The 26890-nt window shown below is 48.2% G+C and overlaps 1 protein-coding gene across 5 annotated transcripts in view; it reads right to left on the minus strand.

Moving 5' to 3' along the window:
* The window catches only part of NOL4 (nucleolar protein 4), a 464933-nt gene extending 440927 nt beyond the window's left edge, over positions 1–24006 (minus strand). Inside the window, exon 1 of one of the 5 annotated variants that reach the window (XM_073583742.1) lies at positions 22978–24006. In XM_073583742.1, the coding sequence (XP_073439843.1) occupies positions 22978–23232 (255 nt within the window). In that variant the 5' untranslated portion in view covers positions 23233–24006. Of the gene's footprint in view, positions 1–22497; positions 22922–22977 lie in introns of those variants that run through there. The other 4 variants (XM_073583739.1, XM_073583741.1, XM_073583738.1 and 1 more) reach the window with 4 other exon arrangements.
* Positions 24007–26890: the final 2884 nt, after the last annotated feature.

Below are 26890 nucleotides of genomic sequence, written 5' to 3' on the forward strand. Positions count from 1 at the left end.
ACCAACCCATGTCCCCCCATATAATCCATCAACATTAGTCTCACGAGCCGAGCCATAAACCCATTCAGAATCACTAAGGTGCACCATGACTATACCGGATCTGAGGCAACAGTGATAGAAAAATACAATATTGTCAGATGAAGAAGACCACGTGATTGTCTGCCTTATATAATTAATGTGTTCTGTACGCTAATGCCACGTGCTTCACGCTCCTTTTCTTCTACAGTGTAAGCCTTCTTGGTCAACTGCAATTCGTGCCTGCCTCAAGAAGGTGGACACCGCCGCCGAAACAACGGACAGAGCACAGAGTGGCTCCATCAGCCTCATTAAAGTCAATGGCCCCTTCAGAGATTCAGCCCAAATCCAGTTTTAGAGCTTCAGATGGAAGCCCCAATAGAGAAACTGAGGAGCTCAAAAAAGCAATATGAACCTGACTTTTGGTTTCCCATATCTAGGTCCAATCATAAAACTCGGTGGTATGGGAATTTAATCTATTTATTTTTTTAAATGATGTGGTGCTATATTTTCCTTTTCCAGAAAAAAAAAATAAAATTACTGTATCAGCACTGAAAGAAAAGTCCTGCTAGTCTTGCTAGCTTTCCTATGTCTTTCTTTTTCACACTTTTGGGAGGGCATACCGTCTTCGCTGATATATGACGTTCTTCACAGATCAATGAAATACATGTGACGGCAATAAATAATAATGGCATTGTTTGCTTATTGGTGGCATTTTACACTAAAATCTCTTTATCAATGACATGAATTCCGCCCCCTTGGGTCACAATGTCCTCAGGTTATAAAAATTTTCATCACACAGTCTTACAGTCCTATTTCTCTGTAACTTGGAACCACATTTGACATAGATCATGACGTACAGCCCAAATCTGCGGCATGTATGATTGCCAAGAAGATCAACCAATCTGCAAGGATATGTCACTAGTAAAACACCGGTATTACTGAGGGGTATCACTAATTATCTGTAGGATGCTGCGGTACTACATGTCCTGCACCGCTCTTCACCTGTGCCAAGAGGAGATGCTCTTTTGGACACCAGGTGAAGGCACAGCTCCCATTTATTTTTCGGGTACACTGTGTGTTCTGTTTGGATCCTGATCCTAAAGGAGCTTCTTTCCTCTACTTAAAAAGTGATTTGCAGATTTAAGATGTTCAGATTTCCGTTATGTTTATTAGTTATTGGAATATTTAACTTTCATTTTATTTATTTTTTTCTATTTTGAAGCTTTGCAACCAATTACTAGTTTTACATAAAGTTATTATTTCATGTTATATAGAGTTTTATGTTATATAAGTTTTTCACCCTGCAATGGGTTAATATTGCAGATTGAGGGACCATTTCTATACCTATTGCATGGAGAACAGAAAAAGTTGTATCAGTCTTCACCTCCCAGCAGCTATTGAGGCACTTAAGCAAACAAGGTGAAATAAAAAGGTATCAGTAGAAGGAAGCCCCTCAATAACAGCCTATAATACCAAAAATCCCCTTCTACAGGCAGAACTTCTAGTACAATATAATTGAAAACAATGAGGGAGATACTGTAATGAACAAAGTTGACATTTTTTACAGGGTCCTAACATGATTTAATATATATCGCACAAATCTTTAAAATATATCAGACAGATCTCTCTACCATGTGCCAGACATGAGATCTCCAGTCAAAATAACCTCCTGATGTCATACATACATGTGACAAGGTCGCATTGGTGGAGTCTGTGATCTTGGATGCAAAAGGAGACTACAGAGCACTTCTACCTCTTTGGTACTGCTCAGAGATTCATAACACTGGAAATAAGACAGAAGAATCTACGTCATTACAGTCCAACGGGGCTAAATTGCTGAATAAAGCCACTTTCCTAGCGTGTTCTTCTCCATTGTATTTAGACTGAGTTAGAGCATCTGTAACAAGAGATGGTAATTTGGGGTTAAAAAAGGAAGGGCACCTAAATCTGAGGCCAGGGGAAGCCCTCCAGGGAATCTCTTCAGACAGTAGGGTTAGCCACTATAAAATTTAGACTGATGTTGGTTCAGCAGACAGTTATCTCTCCCAACATTCCCAATATACCTGGACACTCCGCTTGGCCAAGCAAGCACATGTTCTCAATATACAGAGAGGTTCAGAGGACATTAGTCTTATGTGTATGGGGGCCTTAAGAGTCTGTGGGAAGAGAGCAGTGGTACCCCCAGAAATTGTTATCGGACACCCCTCCGTTATGAAGAAACATACAGGGCATAATATAATCCAACCATCCATTCATTTTATCCATCAACATCTGCTGACATTAGTCTAACGGGTATGGCCACCCTACAGTGTACTGCAAGCTCTCACTTGCAAGTATTTGCACACATCATCGGTAATCTAACAAATCCCTGATTGACCATTCAGTGGGTACAGGCAGGGGCGCAACAACAATGCCTAAGGGGCCCAAAAAGTCCCTTTGGCAAAATGAAAAGAATAATACTATTAAATACTTGCAATAATTGGGGGCCCCATTGGAACTTTTCCATTGGGGCCCATGAGCTTCATGTTTCGCCACTAGGTACAGGTAAATCTTATCTCCTTTATAGATGCACCATGGTTGATTGCGGCTAGACTTACCTTTGCTGCTAAATGGAAAGGGATATCTCTTCCCACCATGAGAGAAGTGGTGGACAAAATTAATATACATTGTCAATATGAACAAACTCTGGCGAACTCGTCAGTTACCAAGAAAAAGGTTGATCGAATATGGGAACCGTGGTTACTTAGTCAGAGGTCTCCCCTTTGCATTGAAGATATATGTCTTTTCATATGATTTTTTTTTACGCAAGTGTCGATACGTTTTCTGTTTTATACATTATGTCAATCTATGAGTATGCGCATTTATGCTTATGTTTCCCTTGTTTAAACCCCTACATTGGGGGTGTTGTTACTAATATGTTTTCTTTTTTCGAAAATATGCAATAAAAATTTATTGAAGTAAAAAAAATAGATGCACCATGGTTTATGTTAGTGGGATATGCCCTTTAAACATATACTTTATAATGCTTCTTACTTTTTTCTTCTTTTTACTATATGAATGAAGAATTAATTATAACAGAATGTCTTTAAAATATCCTTAATGTTGAGTGGGTAAAACTTAAAAATCATGTGTTTATAAATTTCTACTATATCTTCCCACGTCTGCTGTCATCTGCCCCATGTTGGCCGTCATCTGCCCCATGTTGGCGGTCATCTGCCCAATGTTGGCCGTCATCTGTCCCATATTGGCCGTCATCTGTCCCATGTTGGTCGTCATCTGCCCCATGTTGGCCGTAATCTGCCCCATGTTGGCTGTCATCTGCCCAATATTGGCCATCATCTGCCTCATGTTAGCCGTCATCTGCCCCATGTTGGTTGTCATCTGCCCCATGTTGGCCGTCATCTGCCCAATGTTGGCCGTCATGTGTCCCATGTTGGCAGTCATCTGCCCCATGTTGGCTGTTATCTGCCCAATGTTGGCTGTCATCTGTCCCATATTGGCCGTCATCAGCCCCATGCTGGCTGTCATCTGCCCAATGTTGGCTGTTATCTGTCCCATATTGGCCGTCATCAGCCTCATGTTGGTCGTCATCTGCCCCATGTTGGCTGTGATCTGCCCCATGTTGGCCATCATCTGGCTTTCTTGAACTCCTGAATGGTAAATCTGCTTAGCTATTCAGTGATAATGGCACAGTGGATTTCCTATTCAGAGGTCCGAGAAACATGGATGACACTTCTTTTGGGATCTGTAATGACAGCCATTAGCAGTTGTCATATTTGAAAAACCAATGAGAGGAAAATAGATGTAACTAAGTAATAGATGGAAAATGCTTTTTACCATCACTCTTTTGCTATCTGTTCTAAGGTCCCAAACATTTTTAATAAAAGGTCAAATCAAGAGCAGAAGATAATTATTCCAGCCAATATTTCTATCTTACCCCTCACTAGACTACATTTACTTTGCCAATCCATCCCATAGGAACCTAATTTAATTTTCTACATTGGGCTGTTATGGCGGTACTAAATAATTAGTAACAATTTATCTGAGATGCAGCCTGTGGGTATATGTTCTGTCCTGTGCCATCATACAATGGCGGGTCTAGGCCTATGTGGCCTTTCTACAGATGCAGGCCTCCAACAGGAAGATGGGATAGTTCTGCCCTTTATCTAAGCTTCCTCTCTCAGCTGTGAGGCAAAAATATATATATATATATTGTGTTAGAATATAATATATAAATAGCTACAGAACTCTTAGGCTGTGTGCACACGCTGCGGATTTTGCTGCGGTTCCGCAGCGGTTTTGGCCGCTGCGGACCCGCAGCAGTTTCTGCTGCGGTGTACAGTACAATGATTCCCTATGGGAATCAAAAACCGCAGTGCAGACGGTGCGGAATTTTCCGCGCGGATTATCTGCGGTTTTCAATCCGCAGAAAGAATTGACATGTCAATTCTTTCTGCGGATTCTCCTGCGGTTTGCCATCTCCTCCATTGAGGAGATGAAAAACCGCAGGGCAAAACCGCAGAGCAATCCGCAGGTAAAACCGCAGGTCTTTTGACCTGCGGTTTCACCTGCGGATTGTACAAAATCCGCGAGGATGAATCCGCACCTTTTCCGCAGCGTGTGCACACAGCCTAAGAGATAAAACTCTGCTCTTATTGTCAGGTTCATCTTCCATTCAGGTCCAAGGTTGCCTTTACTGGAGCTGTATAGTAGATAGATCCTTCTTAGTCGGCTGCTAGAAGGGGTGTATTTGCAGCATGCAGAAGTGAAGGGGAGGTAGAACCTAACAGAGGCTTTCCAATAATGTCGGATATCTCCACAAGGAAGTTGTTACTGAGAAAGAGAGGCAGTAGAACAAAAGGTCATGCACTGATGCCAGAAGGTGGCAGGCAATGGGGAAATCACAAGAAGATCTGCTCCACGGAAGAGAGCGGGATTTAAGGCAGAAGAGACGCAGCAGAGCCAGCATAAGGCCTGTTTCACGCCACGTTGTTGTGGTCTACCTAACGTATTCATTTGCACTATAAAAAAATGAATTTCTTATGGTTTTGCTTATATTTACCGTACATGGACAATAATGTGAAACGCGTCACCTTGGAATCCGTTTGACATGTTTGTGCAGGTATCTGTTTCGAGCTTTTTTTTTTTTTTTTTTTTTACAGGATAGAAAAAAATGTAGCCTATTTCACTTTTTTATCCTCTAAACAAAAAGGAAAACATCTATTCTTTACAACATTGCAGCCTATCGTTTTTTCATTTTTTTTCTCCCAAAAACCAAGTCCCATGATGTCCTGACACTCCTTCCTATGTCAGAAAAAAATTTTAAAAAATGGATCCAAGCAGATGCGTCGTGTATGTTAAAAAACCCCCAGATATAATCGTTGTAAAATCAGTTTTATAACAGAACATTTCCTTTTCTTACAATATGAAAATATGAGAATGTTAAAAATGACAAAAAGGAGCTGAGGTCCCTGTGGAGCTAATAAATGTAGATAGTATACATATAACATATTACACAGAACCTCACTGCAAAATGTAAAAGAAATATACAAAGAAAACCAATCCTCACCATGCCCTGCAGACACTTGTCTTACTTGGGTGACAACTATTCTGGCTGTCATTAGTTGTCATGAAACCTTCCCGTTATCCCTATCCAGGGCTGAGTTCCTGCCACCAGATTTCAGTTCCACCATATATTATGCATGCTGGTCTTTCAGGACCCTCCTCCCCCCAGACCACTTTTCAATGCAATTTTTACAGCTCTATTCACACACGTGTTTCCTGCAGTAAGTAGGATCTATTCACCCTTTGATGATGTGCCAACCTCTTATTGGTCGGGCACTGAGGTCTTGATGACAGCTACTTACTGTATAACATTAAAAACGCAACATAAAGAACGTTCACGTCACAGCAGACTTAAAGAAATCTATTGCATCACACACGGACAAATCCGTATATGAGCGAGTGCGGTCTACAAATAGGTGGATGGCAATCATTAGTAACGGGCACCAGTAGGGTCTCCCAGTAACTGATCACACACAAATCCTGATGAACCCATCATGCTGCCTAACAAACAGCTCACATACATCCAGAAAAACCAAAGAAATGAGCCGGACTATAAGGTGGTATACCTGCAAAGTGTAAGAGCGTATGCACACTCTGGCCATTTCACAGACAAAAAAACTAAATGAGCATATACCCTACCTACAGCAAGTAAATACGTAATAGTAATAGTACATGTAAGTAAAATAGGGGACTTAGTTAATGCTGTTTTGATTTAAAAAAAAAAAGCGATCCCACCGCGACAAGGTGAACCCATCGGGACGTCCTATCCGGTCTCTAGTATTAAACCCTCGCCATGTGTCAAATGATGTGAATGTGAATAGGGGCAGAGCAGGACAGGGCCAGACTGAGACACCCATCCATGGGAAGCCATACAGATGAAACACCTAGCTCGGAGCTATGGGTGCACCTTGTCGTGGTGGGATGGCTATTAGTTATCACAATAGCGTTATCTGAGTCGCCCATGTCATTCACATGTCCCGGTGGTAGAGTACTTGCTCATATTCATAGTATACATACATAGTAGCCTGCTTTGATCCCGTGTATATACTAGAGCTGTCATGGCAGGGTATAACATGCAGGAACCATAGATCTTATGGACGGGGAAAATTAAAGGTGATAATTGGATGACAAACTCTTCTGAACATTTCATTGACACTTTTTTTTATTCATTTTCTACTTCCTATGATCGTAAAGACGGAGCCTCGGTCTATAGACTTAGTGGCCGGAAATATTGATATGTACAATTCGAATATTACACAGGCTGACACTGTATATAGAGAGCAGGTACACGACATCTGAGACCCCCGCCTATAATACACAGGCTGACACTGTATATAGAGAGCAGGTACATGACACCTGAGACCCCCGACTATAATACACAGGCTGACACTGTATATAGAGAGCAAGTACACGAAATCTAAGACCCCCGCCTATAATACACAGGCTGACACTGCATATAGAGAGCAGGTACATGACATCTGAGACCCCCACCTATAATACACAGGCTGACACTGTACATAGAGAGCAGGTACAGGACATCTGAGACCCCCGCCTATAATACACAGGCTGACACTGTATATAGAGAGCAGGTACATGACACCTGAGACCCCCGACTATAGTACACAGGCTGACACTGTATATAGAGAGCAAGTACACGACATCTGAGACCCCCGCCTATAATACACAGGCTGACACTGTATATAGAGAGCAGGTACATGACATCTGAGACCCCCACCTATAATACACAGGCTGACACTGTATATAGAGAGCAGTTACAGGACATCTGAGACCCCCGCCTATAATACACAGGCTGACACTGTATATAGAGAGCAGGTACACGACATCTGAGACCCCCGACTATAATACACAGGCTGACACTGTATATAGAGAGCAGGTACATGACACCTGAGACCCCCGCCTATAATACACAGGCTGACACTGTATATAGAGAGCAGGTACACGACATCTGAGACCCCCGCCTATAATACACAGGCTGACACTGTATATAGAGAGCAGGTACAGGACATCTGAGACCCCCGCCTATAATACACAGGCTGACACTGTATATAGAGAGCAGGTACACGACATCTGAGACCCCGGCCTATAATACACAGGCTGACACTGTATATAGAGAGCAGGTACATGACACCTGAGACCCCCGCCTATAATACGCAGGCTGACACTGTATATAGAGAGCAGGTACATGACACCTGAGACCCCCGCCTATAATACACAGGCTGACACTGCATATAGAGAGCAGGTACATGACATCTGAGACCCCCGCCTATAATACACAGGCTGACACTGTATATAGAGAGCAGGTACATGACACCTGAGACCCCCGCCTATAATAGACAGGCTGACACTGTATATAGAGAGCAGGTACAGGACATCTGAGACCCCCGCCTATAATACACAGGCTGACACTGCATATAGAGAGCAGGTACAGGACATCTGAGACCCCCGCCTATAATACACAGGCTGACACTGTATATAGAGAGCAGGTACAGGACATCTGAGACCTCCACCTATAATACACAGGCTAACACTGTATATAGAGAGCAGGTACAGGACATTTGAGACCCCCGCCTATAATACACAGGCTGACACTGTATATAGAGAGCAGGTACAGGACATCTGAGACCCCCGCCTATAATACACAGGCTGACACTGTATATAGAGAGCAGGTACACGACATCTGAGACCCGCGCCTATAATACACAGGCTGACACTGTATATAGAGAGCAGGTACATGACACCTGAGACCCCCGACTATAATATGCAGGCTGACACTGTATATAGAGAGCAGGTACATGACACCTGAGACCCCCGCCTATAATACACAGGCTGACACTGCATATAGAGAGCAGGTACATGACATCTGAGACCCCCGCCTATAATACACAGGCTGACACTGTATATAGAGAGCAGGTACATGACACCTGAGACCCCCGCCTATAATACACAGGCTGACAATTTATATAGAGAGCAGGTACAGGACATCTGAGACCCCCGCCTATAATACACAGGCTGACACTGCATATAGAGAGCAGGTACAGGACATCTGAGACCCCCGCCTATAATACACAGGCTGACACTGTATATAGAGAGCAGGTACAGGACATCTGAGACCTCCACCTATAATACACAGGCTAACACTGTATATAGAGAGCAGGTACAGGACATTTGAGACCCCCGCCTATAATACACAGGCTGACACTGCATATAGAGAGCAGGTACATGACATCTGAGACCCCCACCTAAAATACACAGGCTGACACTGTATATAGAGAGCAGGTACAGGACATCTGAGACCCCGCCTATAATACACAGGCTGACACTGTATATAGAGAGCAGGTACATGACACCTGAGACCCCCGACTATAATACACAGGTTGACACTGTATATAGAGAGCAAGTACACGACATCTAAGACCCCCGCCTATAATACACAGGCTGACACTGCATACAGAGAGCAGGTACATGACATCTGAGACTCCCACCTATAATACACAGGCTGACACTGTATACAGAGAGCAGGTACAGGACATCTGAGACCCCCGCCTATAATACACAGGCTGACACTGTATATAGAGAGCAGGTACATGACACCTGAGACCCCCACCTATATTACACAGGCTGACACTGTATATAGAAAGCAGGTACATGACATCTGAGACCCCCCGCCTATAATACACAGGCTGACACTGTATATAGAGAGCAGGTACACGACATCTGAGACCCCCGCCTATAATACACAGGCTGACACTGTATATAGAGAGCAGGTACACGACATCTGAGACCCCCGCCTATAATACACAGGCTGACACTGTATATAGAGAGCAGGTACATGACACCTGAGACCCCCGCCTATAATATGCAGGCTGACACTGTATATAGAGAGCAGGTACATGACACCTGAGACCCCCGCCTATAATACACAGGCTGACACTGCATATAGAGAGCAGATACATGACATCTGAGACCCCCGCCTATAATACACAGGCTGACACTGTATATAGAGAGCAGGTACATGACACCTGAGACCCCCGCCTATAATACACAGGCTGACACTGTATATAGAGAGCAGGTACAGGACATCTGAGACCCCCGCCTATAATACACAGGCTGACACTGCATATAGAGAGCAGGTACAGGACATCTGAGACCCCCGCCTATAATACACAGGCTGACACTGTATATAGAGAGCAGGTACAGGACATCTGAGACCTCCACCTATAATACACAGGCTAACACTGTATATAGAGAGCAGGTACAGGACATTTGAGACCCCCGCCTATAATACACAGGCTGACACTGTATATAGAGAGCAGGTACAGGACATCTGAGACCCCCGCCTATAATACACAGGCTGACACTGTATATAGAGAGCAGGTACACGACATCTGAGACCACCGCCTATAATACACAGGCTGACACTGTATATAGAGAGCAGGTACATGACACCTGAGACCCCCGACTATAATATGCAGGCTGACACTGTATATAGAGAGCAGGTACATGACACCTGAGACCCCCGCCTATAATACACAGGCTGACACTGCATATAGAGAGCAGGTACATGACATCTGAGACCCCCGCCTATAATACACAGGCTGACACTGTATATAGAGAGCAGGTACATGACACCTGAGACCCCCGCCTATAATACACAGGCTGACAATTTATATAGAGAGCAGGTACAGGACATCTGAGACCCCCGCCTATAATACACAGGCTGACACTGCATATAGAGAGCAGGTACAGGACATCTGAGACCCCCGCCTATAATACACAGGCTGACACTGTATATAGAGAGCAGGTACAGGACATCTGAGACCTCCACCTATAATACACAGGCTAACACTGTATATAGAGAGCAGGTACAGGACATTTGAGACCCCCGCCTATAATACACAGGCTGACACTGCATATAGAGAGCAGGTACATGACATCTGAGACCCCCACCTATAATACACAGGCTGACACTATATATAGAGAGCAGGTACAGGACATCTGAGACCCCGCCTATAATACACAGGCTGACACTGTATATAGAGAGCAGGTACATGACACCTGAGACCCCCGACTATAATACACAGGTTGACACTGTATATAGAGAGCAAGTACACGACATCTAAGACCCCCGCCTATAATACACAGGCTGACACTGCATATAGAGAGCAGGTACATGACATCTGAGACTCCCACCTATAATACACAGGCTGACACTGTATATAGAGAGCAGGTACAGGACATCTGAGACCCCCGCCTATAATACACAGGCTGACACTGTATATAGAGAGCAGGTACATGACACCTGAGACCCCCACCTATATTACACAGGCTGACACTGTATATAGAAAGCAGGTACATGACATCTGAGACCCCCGCCTATAATACACAGGCTGACACTGTATATAGAGAGCAGGTACACGACATCTGAGACACCCGCCTATAATACACAGGCTGACACTGTATATAGAGAGCAGGTACACGACATCTGAGACCCCCGCCTATAATACACAGGCTGACACTGTATATAGAGAGCAGGTACACAACATCTGAGACCCCCGACTATAATACACAGGCTGACACTGTATATAGAGAGCAGGTACATGACACCTGAGACCCCGCCTATAATACACAGGCTGACACTGTAAATAGAGAGCAGGTAAATGACACCTAAGACCCCCGCCTATAATACACAGGCTGACACTGTATATAGAGAGCAGGTACACGACATCTGAGACCCCCGACTATAATACACAGGCTGACACTGTATATAGAGAGCAGGTACATGACACCTGAGACCCCCGCCTATAATACACAGGCTGACACTGTATATAGAGAGCAGGTACACGACATCTGAGACCCCCGCCTATAATACACAGGCTGACACTGTATATAGAGAGCAGGTACAGGACATCTGAGACCACCGCCTATAATACACAGGCTGACACTGTATATAGAGAGCAGGTACACGACATCTGAGACCCCCGCCTATAATACACAGGCTGACACTGTATATAGAGAGCAGGTACATGACACCTGAGACCCCCGCCTATAATATGCAGGCTGACACTGTATATAGAGAGCAGGTACATGACACCTGAGACCCCCGCCTATAATACACAGGCTGACACTGCATATAGAGAGCAGGTACATGACATCTGAGACCCCCGCCTATAATACACAGGCTGACACTGTATATAGAGAGCAGGTACATGACACCTGAGACCCCCGCCTATAATACACAGGCTGACACTGTATATAGAGAGCAGGTACAGGACATCTGAGACCCCCGCCTATAATACACAGGCTGACACTGCATATAGAGAGCAGGTACAGGACATCTGAGACCCCCGCCTATAATACACAGGCTGACACTGTATATAGAGAGCAGGTACATGACATCTGAGACCCCCGCCTATAATACACAGGCTGACACTGTATATAGAGAGCAGGTACACGACATCTGAGACCCCCGCCTATAATACACAGGCTGACACTGTATATAGAGAGCAGGTACACGACATCTGAGACCCCCGCCTATAATACACAGGCTGACACTGTATATAGAGAGCAGGTACACGACATCTGAGACCCCCGACTATAATACACAGGCTGACACTGTATATAGAGAGCAGGTACATGACACCTGAGACTCCGCCTATAATACACAGGCTGACACTGTAAATAGAGAGCAGGTACACGACATCTGAGACCCCCGCCTATAATACACAGGCTGACACTGTATATAGAGAGCAGGTACAGGACATCTAAGACCCCCGCCTATAATACACAGGCTGACACTGTATATAGAGAGCAGGTACACGACATCTGAGACCCCCGCCTATAATACACAGGCTGACACTGTATAAAGAGAGCAGGTACATGACACCTGAGACCCCCGCCTATAATACACAGGCTGACAGTGTATATAGAGAGCAGGTACAGGACATCAGAGACCCCCGCCTATAATACACAGGCTGACACTGTATATAGAGAGCAGGTACAGGACATCTGAGACCCCCGCCTATAATACACAGGCTGACATGGTATATAGAGAGCAGGTACACGACATCTGAGACCCCCGCCTATAATACACAGGCTGACACTGTATATAGAGAGCAGGTACATGACACCTGAGAACCCCGCCTATAATATGCAGGCTGACACTGTATATAGAGAGCAGGTACATGACACCTGAGACCCCCGCCTATAATACACAGGCTGACACTGCATATAGAGAGCAGGTACACGACATCTGAGACCCCCGCCTATAATACACAGGCTGACACTGTATATAGAGAGCAGGTACATGACACCTGAGACCCCCGCCTATAATACACAGACTGACACTGTATATAGAGAGCAGGTACATGACACCTGAGACCCCGCCTATAATACACAGGCTGACACTGTATATAGAGAGCAGGTACATGACACCTGAGACCCCCGCCTATAATACACAAGCTGACACTGTATATAGAGAGCAGGTACATGACACCTGAGACCCTCGCCTATAGTACACAGGCTGACACTATATATAGAGAGCAGGTACATGACACCTGAGACCCCCGCCTATAATACACAGGCTGACACTGTATATAGAGAGCAGGTAAATGACACCTGAGACCCCCGCCTATAATACACAGGCTGACACTGTATATAGAGAGCAGGTACATGACACCTGAGACCCCCGCCTATAATACACAGGCTGACACTGTATATAGAGAGCAGGTACTTGACACCTGAGACCCCCACCTATAATACACAGGCTGACACTGTATATAGAGAGCAGGTACATGACACCTGAGACCCCCGCCTATAATACACAGGCTGACACTGTATATAGAGAGCAGGTACTTGACACCTGAGACCCCCACCTATAATACACAGGCTGACACTGTATATAGAGAGCAGGTAAATGACACCTGAGACCCCCGCCTATAGTACACAGGCTGACACTGCATATAGAGAGCAGGTACAGGACATCTGAGACCCCCGCCTATAATACACAGGCTGACACTGTATATAGAGAGCAGGTACAGGACATCTGAGACCTCCACCTATAATACACAGGCTAACACTGTATATAGAGAGCAGGTACAGGACATTTGAGACCCCCGCCTATAATACACAGGCTGACACTGCATATAGAGAGCAGGTACATGACATCTGAGACCCCCACCTATAATACACAGGCTGACACTGTATATAGAGAGCAGGTACAGGACATCTGAGACCCCGCCTATAATACACAGGCTGACACTGTATATAGAGAGCAGGTACATGACACTTGAGACCCCCGACTATAATACACAGGTTGACACTGTATATAGAGAGCAAGTACACGACATCTAAGACCCCCGCCTATAATACACAGGCTGACACTGCATATAGAGAGCAGGTACATGACATCTGAGACCCCGCCTATAATACACAGGCTGACACTGTATATAGAGAGCAGGTACATGACACCTGAGACCCCCGCCTATAATACACAGACTGACACTGTATATAGAGAGCAGGTACATGACACCTGAGACCCCGCCTATAATACACAGGCTGACACTGTATATAGAGAGCAGGTAAATGACACCTGAGACCCCCGCCTATAGTACACAGGCTGACACTGTATATAGAGAGCAGGTACATGACACCTGAGACCCCCGCCTATAATACACAGGCTGACACTGTATATAGAGAGCAGGTACAGGACATCTGAGACCTCCACCTATAATACACAGGCTAACACTGTATATAGAGAGCAGGTACAGGACATTTGAGACCCCGGCCTATAATACACAGGCTGACACTGCATATAGAGAGCAGGTACATGACATCTGAGACCCCCACCTATAATACACAGGCTGACACTATATATAGAGAGCAGGTACAGGACATCTGAGACCCCGCCTATAATACACAGGCTGACACTGTATATAGAGAGCAGGTACATGACACCTGAGACCCCCGACTATAATACACAGGTTGACACTGTATATAGAGAGCAAGTACACGACATCTAAGACCCCCGCCTATAATACACAGGCTGACACTGCATATAGAGAGCAGGTACATGACATCTGAGACTCCCACCTATAATACACAGGCTGACACTGTATATAGAGAGCAGGTACAGGACATCTGAGACCCCCGCCTATAATACACAGGCTGACACTGTATATAGAGAGCAGGTACATGACACCTGAGACCCCCACCTATATTACACAGGCTGACACTGTATATAGAAAGCAGGTACATGACATCTGAGACCCCCGCCTATAATACACAGGCTGACACTGTATATAGAGAGCAGGTACACGACATCTGAGACCCCCGCCTATAATACACAGGCTGACACTGTATATAGAGAGCAGGTACACGACATCTGAGACCCCCGCCTATAATACACAGGCTGACACTGTATATAGAGAGCAGGTACACAACATCTGAGACCCCCGACTATAATACACAGGCTGACACTGTATATAGAGAGCAGGTACACGACATCTGAGACCCCCGCCTATAATACACAGGCTGACACTGTATATAGAGAGCAGGTACATGACACCTGAGACCCCCGCCTATAATATGCAGGCTGACACTGTATATAGAGAGCAGGTACATGACACCTGAGACCCCCGCCTATAATACACAGGCTGACACTGCATATAGAGAGCAGGTACATGACATCTGAGACCCCCGCCTATAATACACAGGCTGACACTGTATATAGAGAGCAGGTACATGACACCTGAGACCCCCGCCTATAATACACAGGCTGACACTGTATATAGAGAGCAGGTACAGGACATCTGAGACCCCCGCCTATAATACACAGGCTGACACTGCATATAGAGAGCAGGTACAGGACATCTGAGACCCCCGCCTATAATACACAGGCTGACACTGTATATAGAGAGCAGGTACATGACATCTGAGACCCCCGCCTATAATACACAGGCTGACACTGTATATAGAGAGCAGGTACACGACATCTGAGACCCCCGCCTATAATACACAGGCTGACACTGTATATAGAGAGCAGGTACACGACATCTGAGACCCCCGCCTATAATACACAGGCTGACACTGTATATAGAGAGCAGGTACACGACATCTGAGACCCCCGACTATAATACACAGGCTGACACTGTATATAGAGAGCAGGTACATGACACCTGAGACTCCGCCTATAATACACAGGCTGACACTGTAAATAGAGAGCAGGTACACGACATCTGAGACCCCCGCCTATAATACACAGGCTGACACTGTATATAGAGAGCAGGTACAGGACATCTAAGACCCCCGCCTATAATACACAGGCTGACACTGTATATAGAGAGCAGGTACACGACATCTGAGACCCCCGCCTATAATACACAGGCTGACACTGTATAAAGAGAGCAGGTACATGACACCTGAGACCCCCGCCTATAATACACAGGCTGACAGTGTATATAGAGAGCAGGTACAGGACATCAGAGACCCCCGCCTATAATACACAGGCTGACACTGTATATAGAGAGCAGGTACAGGACATCTGAGACCCCCGCCTATAATACACAGGCTGACATGGTATATAGAGAGCAGGTACACGACATCTGAGACCCCCGCCTATAATACACAGGCTGACACTGTATATAGAGAGCAGGTACATGACACCTGAGACCCCCGCCTATAATATGCAGGCTGACACTGTATATAGAGAGCAGGTACATGACACCTGAGACCCCCGCCTATAATACACAGGCTGACACTGCATATAGAGAGCAGGTACACGACATCTGAGACCCCCGCCTATAATACACAGGCTGACACTGTATATAGAGAGCAGGTACATGACACCTGAGACCCCCGCCTATAATACACAGACTGACACTGTATATAGAGAGCAGGTACATGACACCTGAGACCCCGCCTATAATACACAGGCTGACACTGTATATAGAGAGCAGGTACATGACACCTGAGACCCCCGCCTATAATACACAAGCTGACACTGTATATAGAGAGCAGGTACATGACACCTGAGACCCCCGCCTATAGTACACAGGCTGACACTATATATAGAGAGCAGGTACATGACACCTGAGACCCCCGCCTATAATACACAGGCTGACACTGTATATAGAGAGCAGGTAAATGACACCTGAGACCCCCGCCTATAATACACAGGCTGACACTGTATATAGAGAGCAGGTACATGACACCTGAGACCCCCGCCTATAATACACAGGCTGACACTGTATATAGAGAGCAGGTACTTGACACCTGAGACCCCCACCTATAATACACAGGCTGACACTGTATATAGAGAGCAGGTAAATGACACCTGAGACCCCCGCCTATAGTACACAGGCTGACACTGTATATAGAGAGCAGGTACATGACACCTGAGACCCCCGCCTATAATACACAGGCTGACACTGTATATAGAGAGCAGGTACTTGACACCTGAGACCCCCACCTATAATACACAGGCTGACACTGTATATAGAGAGCAGGTAAATGACACCTGAGACCCCCGCCTATAGTACACAGGCTGACACTGCATATAGAGAGCAGGTACAGGACATCTGAGACCCCCGCCTATAATACACAGGCTGACACTGTATATAGAGAGCAGGTACAGGACATCTGAGACCTCCACCTATAATACACAGGCTAACACTGTATATAGAGAGCAGGTACAGGACATTTGAGACCCCCGCCTATAATACACAGGCTGACACTGCATATAGAGAGCAGGTACATGACATCTGAGACCCCCACCTATAATACACAGGCTGACACTGTATATAGAGAGCAGGTACAGGACATCTGAGACCCCGCCTATAATACACAGGCTGACACTGTATATAGAGAGCAGGTACATGACACTTGAGACCCCCGACTATAATACACAGGTTGACACTGTATATAGAGAGCAAGTACACGACATCTAAGACCCCCGCCTATAATACACAGGCTGACACTGCATATAGAGAGCAGGTACATGACATCTGAGACTCCCACCTATAATACACAGGCTGACACTGTATATAGAGAGCAGGTACAGGACATCTGAGACCCCCGCCTATAATACACAGGCTGACACTGTATATAGAGAGCAGGTACATGACACCTGAGACCCCCACCTATATTACACAGGCTGACACTGTATATAGAAAGCAGGTACATGACATCTGAGACCCCCGCCTATAATACACAGGCTGACACTGTATATAGAGAGCAGGTACACGACATCTGAGACCCCCGCCTATAATACACAGGCTGACACTGTATATAGAGAGCAGGTACACGACATCTGAGACCCCCGCCTATAATACACAGGCTGACACTGTATATAGAGAGCAGGTACACGACATCTGAGACCCCCGACTATAATACACAGGCTGACACTGTATATAGAGAGCAGGTACATGACACCTGAGACCCCGCCTATAATACACAGGCTGACACTGTAAATAGAGAGCAGGTACACGACATCTGAGACCCCCGCCTATAATACACAGGCTGACACTGTATATAGAGAGCAGGTACAGGACATCTAAGACCCCCGCCTATAATACACAGGCTGACACTGTATATAGAGAGCAGGTACACGACATCTGAGACCCCCGCCTATAATACACAGGCTGACACTGTATAAAGAGAGCAGGTACATGACACCTGAGACCCCCGCCTATAATACACAGGCTGACAGTGTATATAGAGAGCAGGTACAGGACATCAGAGACCCCCGCCTATAATACACAGGCTGACACTGTATATAGAGAGCAGGTACAGGACATCTGAGACCCCCGCCTATAATACACAGGCTGACATGGTATATAGAGAGCAGGTACACGACATCTGAGACCCCCGCCTATAATACACAGGCTGACACTGTATATAGAGAGCAGGTACATGACACCTGAGACCCCCGCCTATAATATGCAGGCTGACACTGTATATAGAGAGCAGGTACATGACACCTGAGACCCCCGCCTATAATACACAGGCTGACACTGCATATAGAGAGCAGGTACACGACATCTGAGACCCCCGCCTATAATACACAGGCTGACACTGTATATAGAGAGCAGGTACATGACACCTGAGACCCCCGCCTATAATACACAGACTGACACTGTATATAGAGAGCAGGTACATGACACCTGAGACCCCGCCTATAATACACAGGCTGACACTGTATATAGAGAGCAGGTACATGACACCTGAGACCCCCGCCTATAATACACAAGCTGACACTGTATATAGAGAGCAGGTACATGACACCTGAGACCCCCGCCTATAGTACACAGGCTGACACTGTATATAGAGAGCAGGTACATGACACCTGAGACCCCCGCCTATAATACACAGGCTGACACTGTATATAGAGAGCAGGTACTTGACACCTGAGACCCCCACCTATAATACACAGGCTGACACTGTATATAGAGAGCAGGTAAATGACACCTGAGACCCCCGCCTATAGTACACAGGCTGACACTGTATATAGAGAGCAGGTACATGACACCTGAGACCCCCGCCTATAATACACAGGCTGACACTGTATATAGAGAGCAGGTAAATGACACCTGAGACCCCCGCCTATAATACACAGGCTGACACTGTATATAGAGAGCAGGTAAATGACACCTGAGACCCCGCCTATAATACACAGGCTGACACTGTATATAGAGAGCAGGTAAATGACACCTGAGACCCCGCCTATAATACACAGGCTGACACTGTATATAGAGAGCAGGTACATGACACCTGAGACCCCCGCCTATAATACACAGGCTGACACTGTATATAGAGAGCAGGTACTTGACACCTGAGACCCCCACCTATAATACACAGGCTGACACTGTATATAGAGAGCAGGTAAATGACACCTGAGACCCCCGCCTATAGTACACAGGCTGACACTGTATATAGAGAGCAGGTACATGACACCTGAGACCCCCGCCTATAATACACAGGCTGACACTGTATATAGAGAGCAGGTACTTGACACCTGAGACCCCCACCTATAATACACAGGCTGACACTGTATATAGAGAGCAGGTAAATGACACCTGAGACCCCCGCCTATAGTACACAGGCTGACACTGCATATAGAGAGCAGGTAAATGACACCTGAGACCCCCGACTATAATACACAGGCTGACACTGTATATAGAGAGCAGGTACAGGACATCTGAGACCCCCGCCTATAATACACAGGCTGACACTGTATATAGAGAGCAGGTACAGGACATCTAAGACCCCCGCCTATAATACACAGGCTGACACTGTATATAGAGAGCAGGTACAGGACATCTGAGACCCCCGCCTATAATACACAGGCTGACACTGTATATAGAGAGCAGGTACAGGACATCTGAGACCCCCGCCTATAATACACAGGCTGACACTGCATATAGAGAGCAGGTACAGGACATCTGAGACCCCCGCCTATAATACACAGGCTGACACTGTATATAGAGAGCAGGTACAGGACATCTGAGACCTCCACCTATAATACACAGGCTGACACTGTATATAGAGAGCAGGTACAGGACATCTAAGACCCCCGCCTATAATACACAGGCTGACACTGTATATAGAGAGCAGGTACAGGACATCTGAGACCCCCGCCTATAATACACAGGCTGACACTGTATATAGAGAGCAGGTACAGGACATCTGAGACCCCCGCCTATAATACACAGGCTGACACTGTATATAGAGAGCAGGTACATGACACCTGAGACCCCCGCCTATAATACACAGGCTGACACTGTATATAGAGAGCAGGTACTTGACACCTGAGACCCCCACCTATAATACACAGGCTGACACTGTATATAGAGAGCAGGTAAATGACACCTGAGACCCCCGCCTATAGTACACAGGCTGACACTGTATATAGAGAGCAGGTACATGACACCTGAGACCCCCGCCTATAATACACAGGCTGACACTGTATATAGAGAGCAGGTACTTGACACCTGAGACCCCCACCTATAATACACAGGCTGACACTGTATATAGAGAGCAGGTAAATGACACCTGAGACCCCCGCCTATAATACACAGGCTGACACTGTATATAGAGAGCAGGTAAATGACACCTGAGACCCCGCCTATAATACACAGGCTGACACTGTATATAGAGAGCAGGTACATGACACCTGAGACCCCCGCCTATAATACACAGGCTGACACTGTATATAGAGAGCAGGTACTTGACACCTGAGACCCCCGCCTATAATACACAGGCTGACGCTGTATATAGAGAGCAGGTACTTGACACCTGAGACCCCCACCTATAATACACAGGCTGACACTGTATATAGAGAGCAGGTAAATGACACCTGAGACCCCCGCCTATAGTACACAGGCTGACACTGTATATAGAGAGCAGGTACATGACACCTGAGACCCCCGCCTATAATACACAGGCTGACACTGTATATAGAGAGCAGGTACTTGACACCTGAGACCCCCACCTATAATACACAGGCTGACACTGTATATAGAGAGCAGGTAAATGACACCTGAGACCCCCACCTATAATACACAGGCTGACACTGTATATAGAGAGCAGGTAAATGACACCTGAGACCCCCGACTATAATACACAGGCTGACACTGTATATAGAGAGCAGGTACAGGACATCTGAGACCCCCGCCTATAATACACAGGCTGACACTGTATATAGAGAGCAGGTACAGGACATCTGAGACCCCCGCCTATAATACACAGGCTGACACTGCATATAGAGAGCAGGTACAGGACATCTGAGACCCCCGCCTATAATACACAGTCTGACACTGTATATAGAGAGCAGGTACAGGACATCTGAGACCCCCGCCTATAATACACAGGCTGACACTGTATATAGAGAGCAGGTACAGGACATCTAAGACCCCCGCCTATAATACACAGGCTGACACTGTATATAGAGAGCAGGTACAGGACATCTAAGACCCCCGCCTATAATACACAGGCTGACACTGTATATAGAGAGCAGGTACAGGACATCTGAGACCCCCGCCTATAATACACAGGCTGACACTGTATATAGAGAGCAGGTACAGGACATCTGAGACCCCCGCCTATAATACACAGGCTGACACTGTATATAGAGAGCAGGTACAGGACATCTGAGACCCCCGCCTATAATACACAGGCTGACACTGTATATAGAGAGCAGGTACAGGACATCTGAGACCCCCGCCTATAATACACAGGCTGACACTGCATATAGAGAGCAGGTACAGGACATCTGAGACCCCCGCCTATAATACACAGTCTGACACTGTATATAGAGAGCAGGTACAGGACATCTGAGACCCCCGCCTATAATACACAGGCTGACACTGTATATAGAGAGCAGGTACAGGACATCTAAGACCCCCGCCTATAATACACAGGCTGACACTGTATATAGAGAGCAGGTACAGGACATCTAAGACCCCCGCCTATAATACACAGGCTGACACTGTATATAGAGAGCAGGTACAGGACATCTGAGACCCCCGCCTATAATACACAGGCTGACACTGTATATAGAGAGCAGGTACAGGACATCTGAGACCCCCGCCTATAATACACAGGCTGACACTGTATATAGAGAGCAGGTACAGGACATCTAAGACCCCCGCCTATAATACACAGGCTGACACTGTATATAGAGAGCAGGTACAGGACATCTGAGACCCCCGCCTATAATACACAGGCTGACACTGTATATAGAGAGCAGGTACAGGACATCTGAGACCCCCGCCTATGTAGAGCTCAGCCATCTCCTATTTATCCACTTCGGACCTTACTTGGATGCCACTTTCCCTAATTGTCTGCAGCTTCCTCACCCCGTAACCAGTGACATGCTCCAGAAGTGAAGGTGACACCTACTTGTGGCTCCCAGCTGTGCTCCTGTGCCGCCAGGTGCTGGCAGAGCTTTGTCCAGGGCATCAGTGGCACACAGACATGCCTCATCACCAGTGTGTGCCAGTGTGTGCCTGGCTGCTGTCTGACAATGAGCTGCTGGGAAAGCCCCCAAATAAAAGGGCCAGCGCCACTCCTGGCACGGCGCCAGGCTCCTGCTGAGGGGGTCGGGGATGCTCACGTCAGATGATGATGCCAGGTTCCTCTGTGCTGCTGCTGGGGGGCTGGGGAGCAGCAGAGAGGTCCGTGCACAGGGGGGGCAGCCAGTGCCCGGTATTAGGTCATGTCGTGACATATTGTGACTGCAATCAGCCGGGGTGACACATTGCAGTATGCCACAATGGCCAATGACACAGGGCACGGGGAAAACAAAGAGAGGTGCAGTACAAAGCCCCCCTCCCTCTGCACCCACGGGGTGGCATCTCTGCCAGGGCCACCGGCACTTACCGTGGTCTTCACCGGCACGTACAGCACCTGCTTGTCCCCCGGGCTGCCCTCCTCCGCTGCGCCCAGCTGGAAGCCCTTAGATTTCACCCAGAATTTGAATTTGGCGTTATCCGTGGAGCTGGACTCGGAGCCATTGAGCAGCTGCACGATCCGCTCGTATTTCTTGCGGGTGACGGTCTTGGTCTTCCCGGAGTCCCCGTAAGTCCTGAGGCACCAGTCCTGGAAGTGGCGGTACATGTCCCGGTCGCTGTCCATGGTGCTGGCACAATGACGGGGTCCCGGAGCGGCAGTGACGGCCGTGCAGGCAGGGTGTGTGGGGGGAGGGGGCACAGACGAGGCTCCGATGTTTTTGTTGTGCTCCTACGTGCTCAGCAGGCTGGGCTATCCCAGAGCTACCCCCAGAGGGCAGGACCAGCCGCTACCTGCTCCGGGGTGCCAGCCTCTCCGCGGAGGCTGCGGGCACCTAGGAAACTTCCTGCCTGCCCCGAGCCTGCCGACACCGTGCCATCCCCGCCCGGATAGGACAGCCCCGCACCCGGCTCTATAAGCCTCGCACCCGGCTCTCTGTACGCTCCGCACCCGGCTCTATGAGCTCCGCACCCGACTCTGCACGCCCCGCACCCGGCTCTGCACGCCCCGCACCCGGCTCTCTCTACTCTCCGCACCCGGCTCTCTCTACGCTCCGCACCCGGCTCTGCACGCCCCGCACCCTCTGTGCACGCAGGAGCAGACACCTATCCCGTCACAGCCCGCACTATTGTCTGCTGCAGGCTGGAGCCGCGCTGTGTGAGTGGGATGCTGCTCCGCTGATGAATGGGATGCGGGGCAGGCAGGACCCCAGTGCCGCCGCCGCTGCCTCCGTCTTCTCGGTGCCTGCAGGCTAGTGATGAGAGCCCTCGGCAGGAGCTCGTCCCAGCATTGGCAGAATGGCTCGTGCCTCCCGCTCCCAGCTCGGTGCTCTGTAGCAGCTGTAGCGGCGGCTGGAGCCGGCCCGGGACTGACAGCTCACACTTCTCCTTGTGTTCTTTAAATGGCTGCTGGCTGGTTTACAGGTGTGCTGCTGCCACCTACTGGACACTGAGAGCTCTGCCGACGCATCCAGCGCCCCACTCGCGGATGTTACAGACAGAGGCAGGACCATCTATGGGACTGTGGCATCTGTGAGAGTGGAGCAAAGTGGCCTCCACACCGACTGCAAATGTATCACATTGATCTAAAGGGAATCTGTCACCTCATTTTTGGCCTATGAGCTGCGGCCACCGCCATCAGGGGCTTATCTACAGCATTCTGTAATGCTGTAGATAAGCCCGATGTAACCTGAAAGATAAGAAAAACGAGTTATATTATACTCACCCCAGGGTCCGGTGCCTCCCATCTTCTAGCGATGACATCCTCCTTCTTACTTCTCCCTCGGCTCCTGTTGAGGGCAGAGTAAAGTACTGCAGTGCACAGGTGCCGGACCTTTGTGACCTTTCCTGGCGCCTGCGCACTGCAGTACTTTACTCTGCCCTCAACCCTCACCGGACCCGACACCCATCGGACCCAGGGGTGGATTAAGGGTAGCCAGGGCCCGGGGCAGTTCAGACTCTGTGGGCCCCCCTCGTCACGTGACGGGGGTCACGAATCGTAGAGCCACACTCTACATAGAGGATAATGGAGCCTCCAGCACCGACCTCCACCCGCAGAGCCACATTCTACATAGAGAATAATGGGGCCTCCAGCACCAACCTCCACCCGCAGAGCCGCACTCCACATAGAGAATAATGGAGCCTCCAGCACCGACCTCCACCCGCAGAGCCCCACTCCACATAGAGAATAATGGGGCCTCCAGCACCGACCTCCACCCACAGAGCCGCACTCCACATAGAGAATAATGGAGCCTCCAGCACCGACCTCCACCCGCAGAGCCCCACTCCACATAGAGAATAATGGAGCCTCCAGCACCGACCTCCACCCGCAGAGCCGCACTCCACATAGAGAATAATGGAGCCTCCAGCACCGACCTCCACCCGCAGAGCCGCACTCCACATAGAGAATAATGGGGCCTCCAGCACCGACCTCCACCCGCAGAGCCACACTCCACATAGAGAATAATGGAGCCTCCAGCACCGACCTCCACCCGCAGAGCCGCACTCCACATAGAGAATAATGGAGCCTCCAGCACCGACCTCCACCCGCAGAGCCACACTCCACATAGAGAATAATGGGGCCTCCAGCACCGACCTCCACCCGCAGAGCCGCACTCCACATAGAGAATAATGGGGCCTCCAGCACCGACCTCCACCCGCAGAGCCGCACTCCACATAGAGAATAATGGAGCCTCCAGCACCGACCTCCACCCGCAGAGCCGCACTCCACATAGAGAATAATGGGGACTCCAGCACCGACCTCCACCCGCAGAGCCGCACTCCACATAGAGAATAATGGGGCCTCCAGCACTGACCTCCACCCGCAGAGCCGCACTCCACATAGAGAATAATGGAGCCTCCAGCACCGACCTCCACCCGCAGAGCCGCACTCCACATAGAGAATAATGGGGCCTCCAGCACCGACCTCCACCCGCAGAGCCGCACTCCACATAGAGAATAATGGGGCCTCCAGCACGGACCTCCACCCGCAGAGCCGCACTCCACATAGAGAATAATGGAGCCTCCAGCACCGACCTCCACCCGCAGAGCCGCACTCCACATAGAGAATAATGGAGCCTCCAGCACCGACCTCCACCCGCAGAGCCACACTCCACATAGAGAATAATGGGGCCTCCAGCACCGACCTCCACCCGCAGAGCCGCACTCCACATACATGGCTGCTCTTAGTGCTCTGTGCTGTGCGCACAGGACCTGTGATGAGGTCACAGGAGGGGAGGAGACAGGGGTCACATGATCGGGGCCCTGACACCTTACCTCCTGTGATCTCATCACAAGCCTTTGCACGCTACCAGCAGCATCAGCGTTCACGCTACTTGTAGATGCTGCTGGTAGCAGAGCACATAATGCCGCCCCCACGGTCACTCACTTTTAGGTGGGGAGAAGATGGAGTGCCATTGCAGCAGCCAGCAGGAATGTGGTGGGGGCCCCCTTAGAAGCTCTTGTGGTGGGGGCCCCGGGGCTGAAGCCCCGCCTGCCCTGCCTATAATCCGGCCCTGCGCGGTGGCGGATTATAATGGGGCAATTTACTGGCCTGGGCTGTGGGCCCCTTAACCCCACTGGGCCCGGGGCAACTGCCCAAATTGACCTCATTATAATCCGCCACTGATCGGACCGAATCCCTGGTGAGAATAATATAACTTGTTTTCTTCTCTTTCAGGTTACATCGGGGGCTTATCTACAGCATTACAGAATGGTGTAGATAAGCCCGAGGGCTGTGGCCGCAGCTCATAGGCCAAAAATGGGGTGATAGATTCCCTTTAAGAGGCTTAAAGGGACATTCTCATCATTCTAAAATGCAAAATTGCAAAGTGCTTCAAAAAACAAGCACGTTTGTACTTAACCTCTTATCCTATCCATGATGAAAAACAGAAGAATTTTAATTTAGTGTGTTTCTTGTTGTCTAGGCCACCATTGCAATCTATCAATGGTGGACAATTTCCTGGTTAAGGAGTGCAGTGCTTACAAGCTCTTTTCTATTAGCTTGAAGCTGGTTGGATCTCCGGCTTCTGTGCTGCTCCACTCCCCATACTGCAGAGGTAACATTACCTCTGCCTGCAGCATTACAGAAGGCTCAGTTCTGGATGCAGAAGAGGGCTCATGTGTAGGAACAATATACAATTCCACCCGCTTTGGAAGTGGAAATGGGTCCCCTGACCTCTGGTGCCCCTGTTGGGCGCAGGTTGAACCTATGACATGTCCGCCCCTGGTTCACAGTCATGCCACTGGTACAAACTCAGTCACTTAGAAGTGCATATCTTCTTGCA

The sequence above is a fragment of the Dendrobates tinctorius genome, unplaced genomic scaffold (assembly GCF_039654945.1).
Source record: "Dendrobates tinctorius isolate UK_male_01 unplaced genomic scaffold, ASM3965494v1 ptg000081l, whole genome shotgun sequence".
Classification (NCBI taxonomy): Eukaryota; Metazoa; Chordata; class Amphibia; order Anura; family Dendrobatidae; genus Dendrobates; species Dendrobates tinctorius.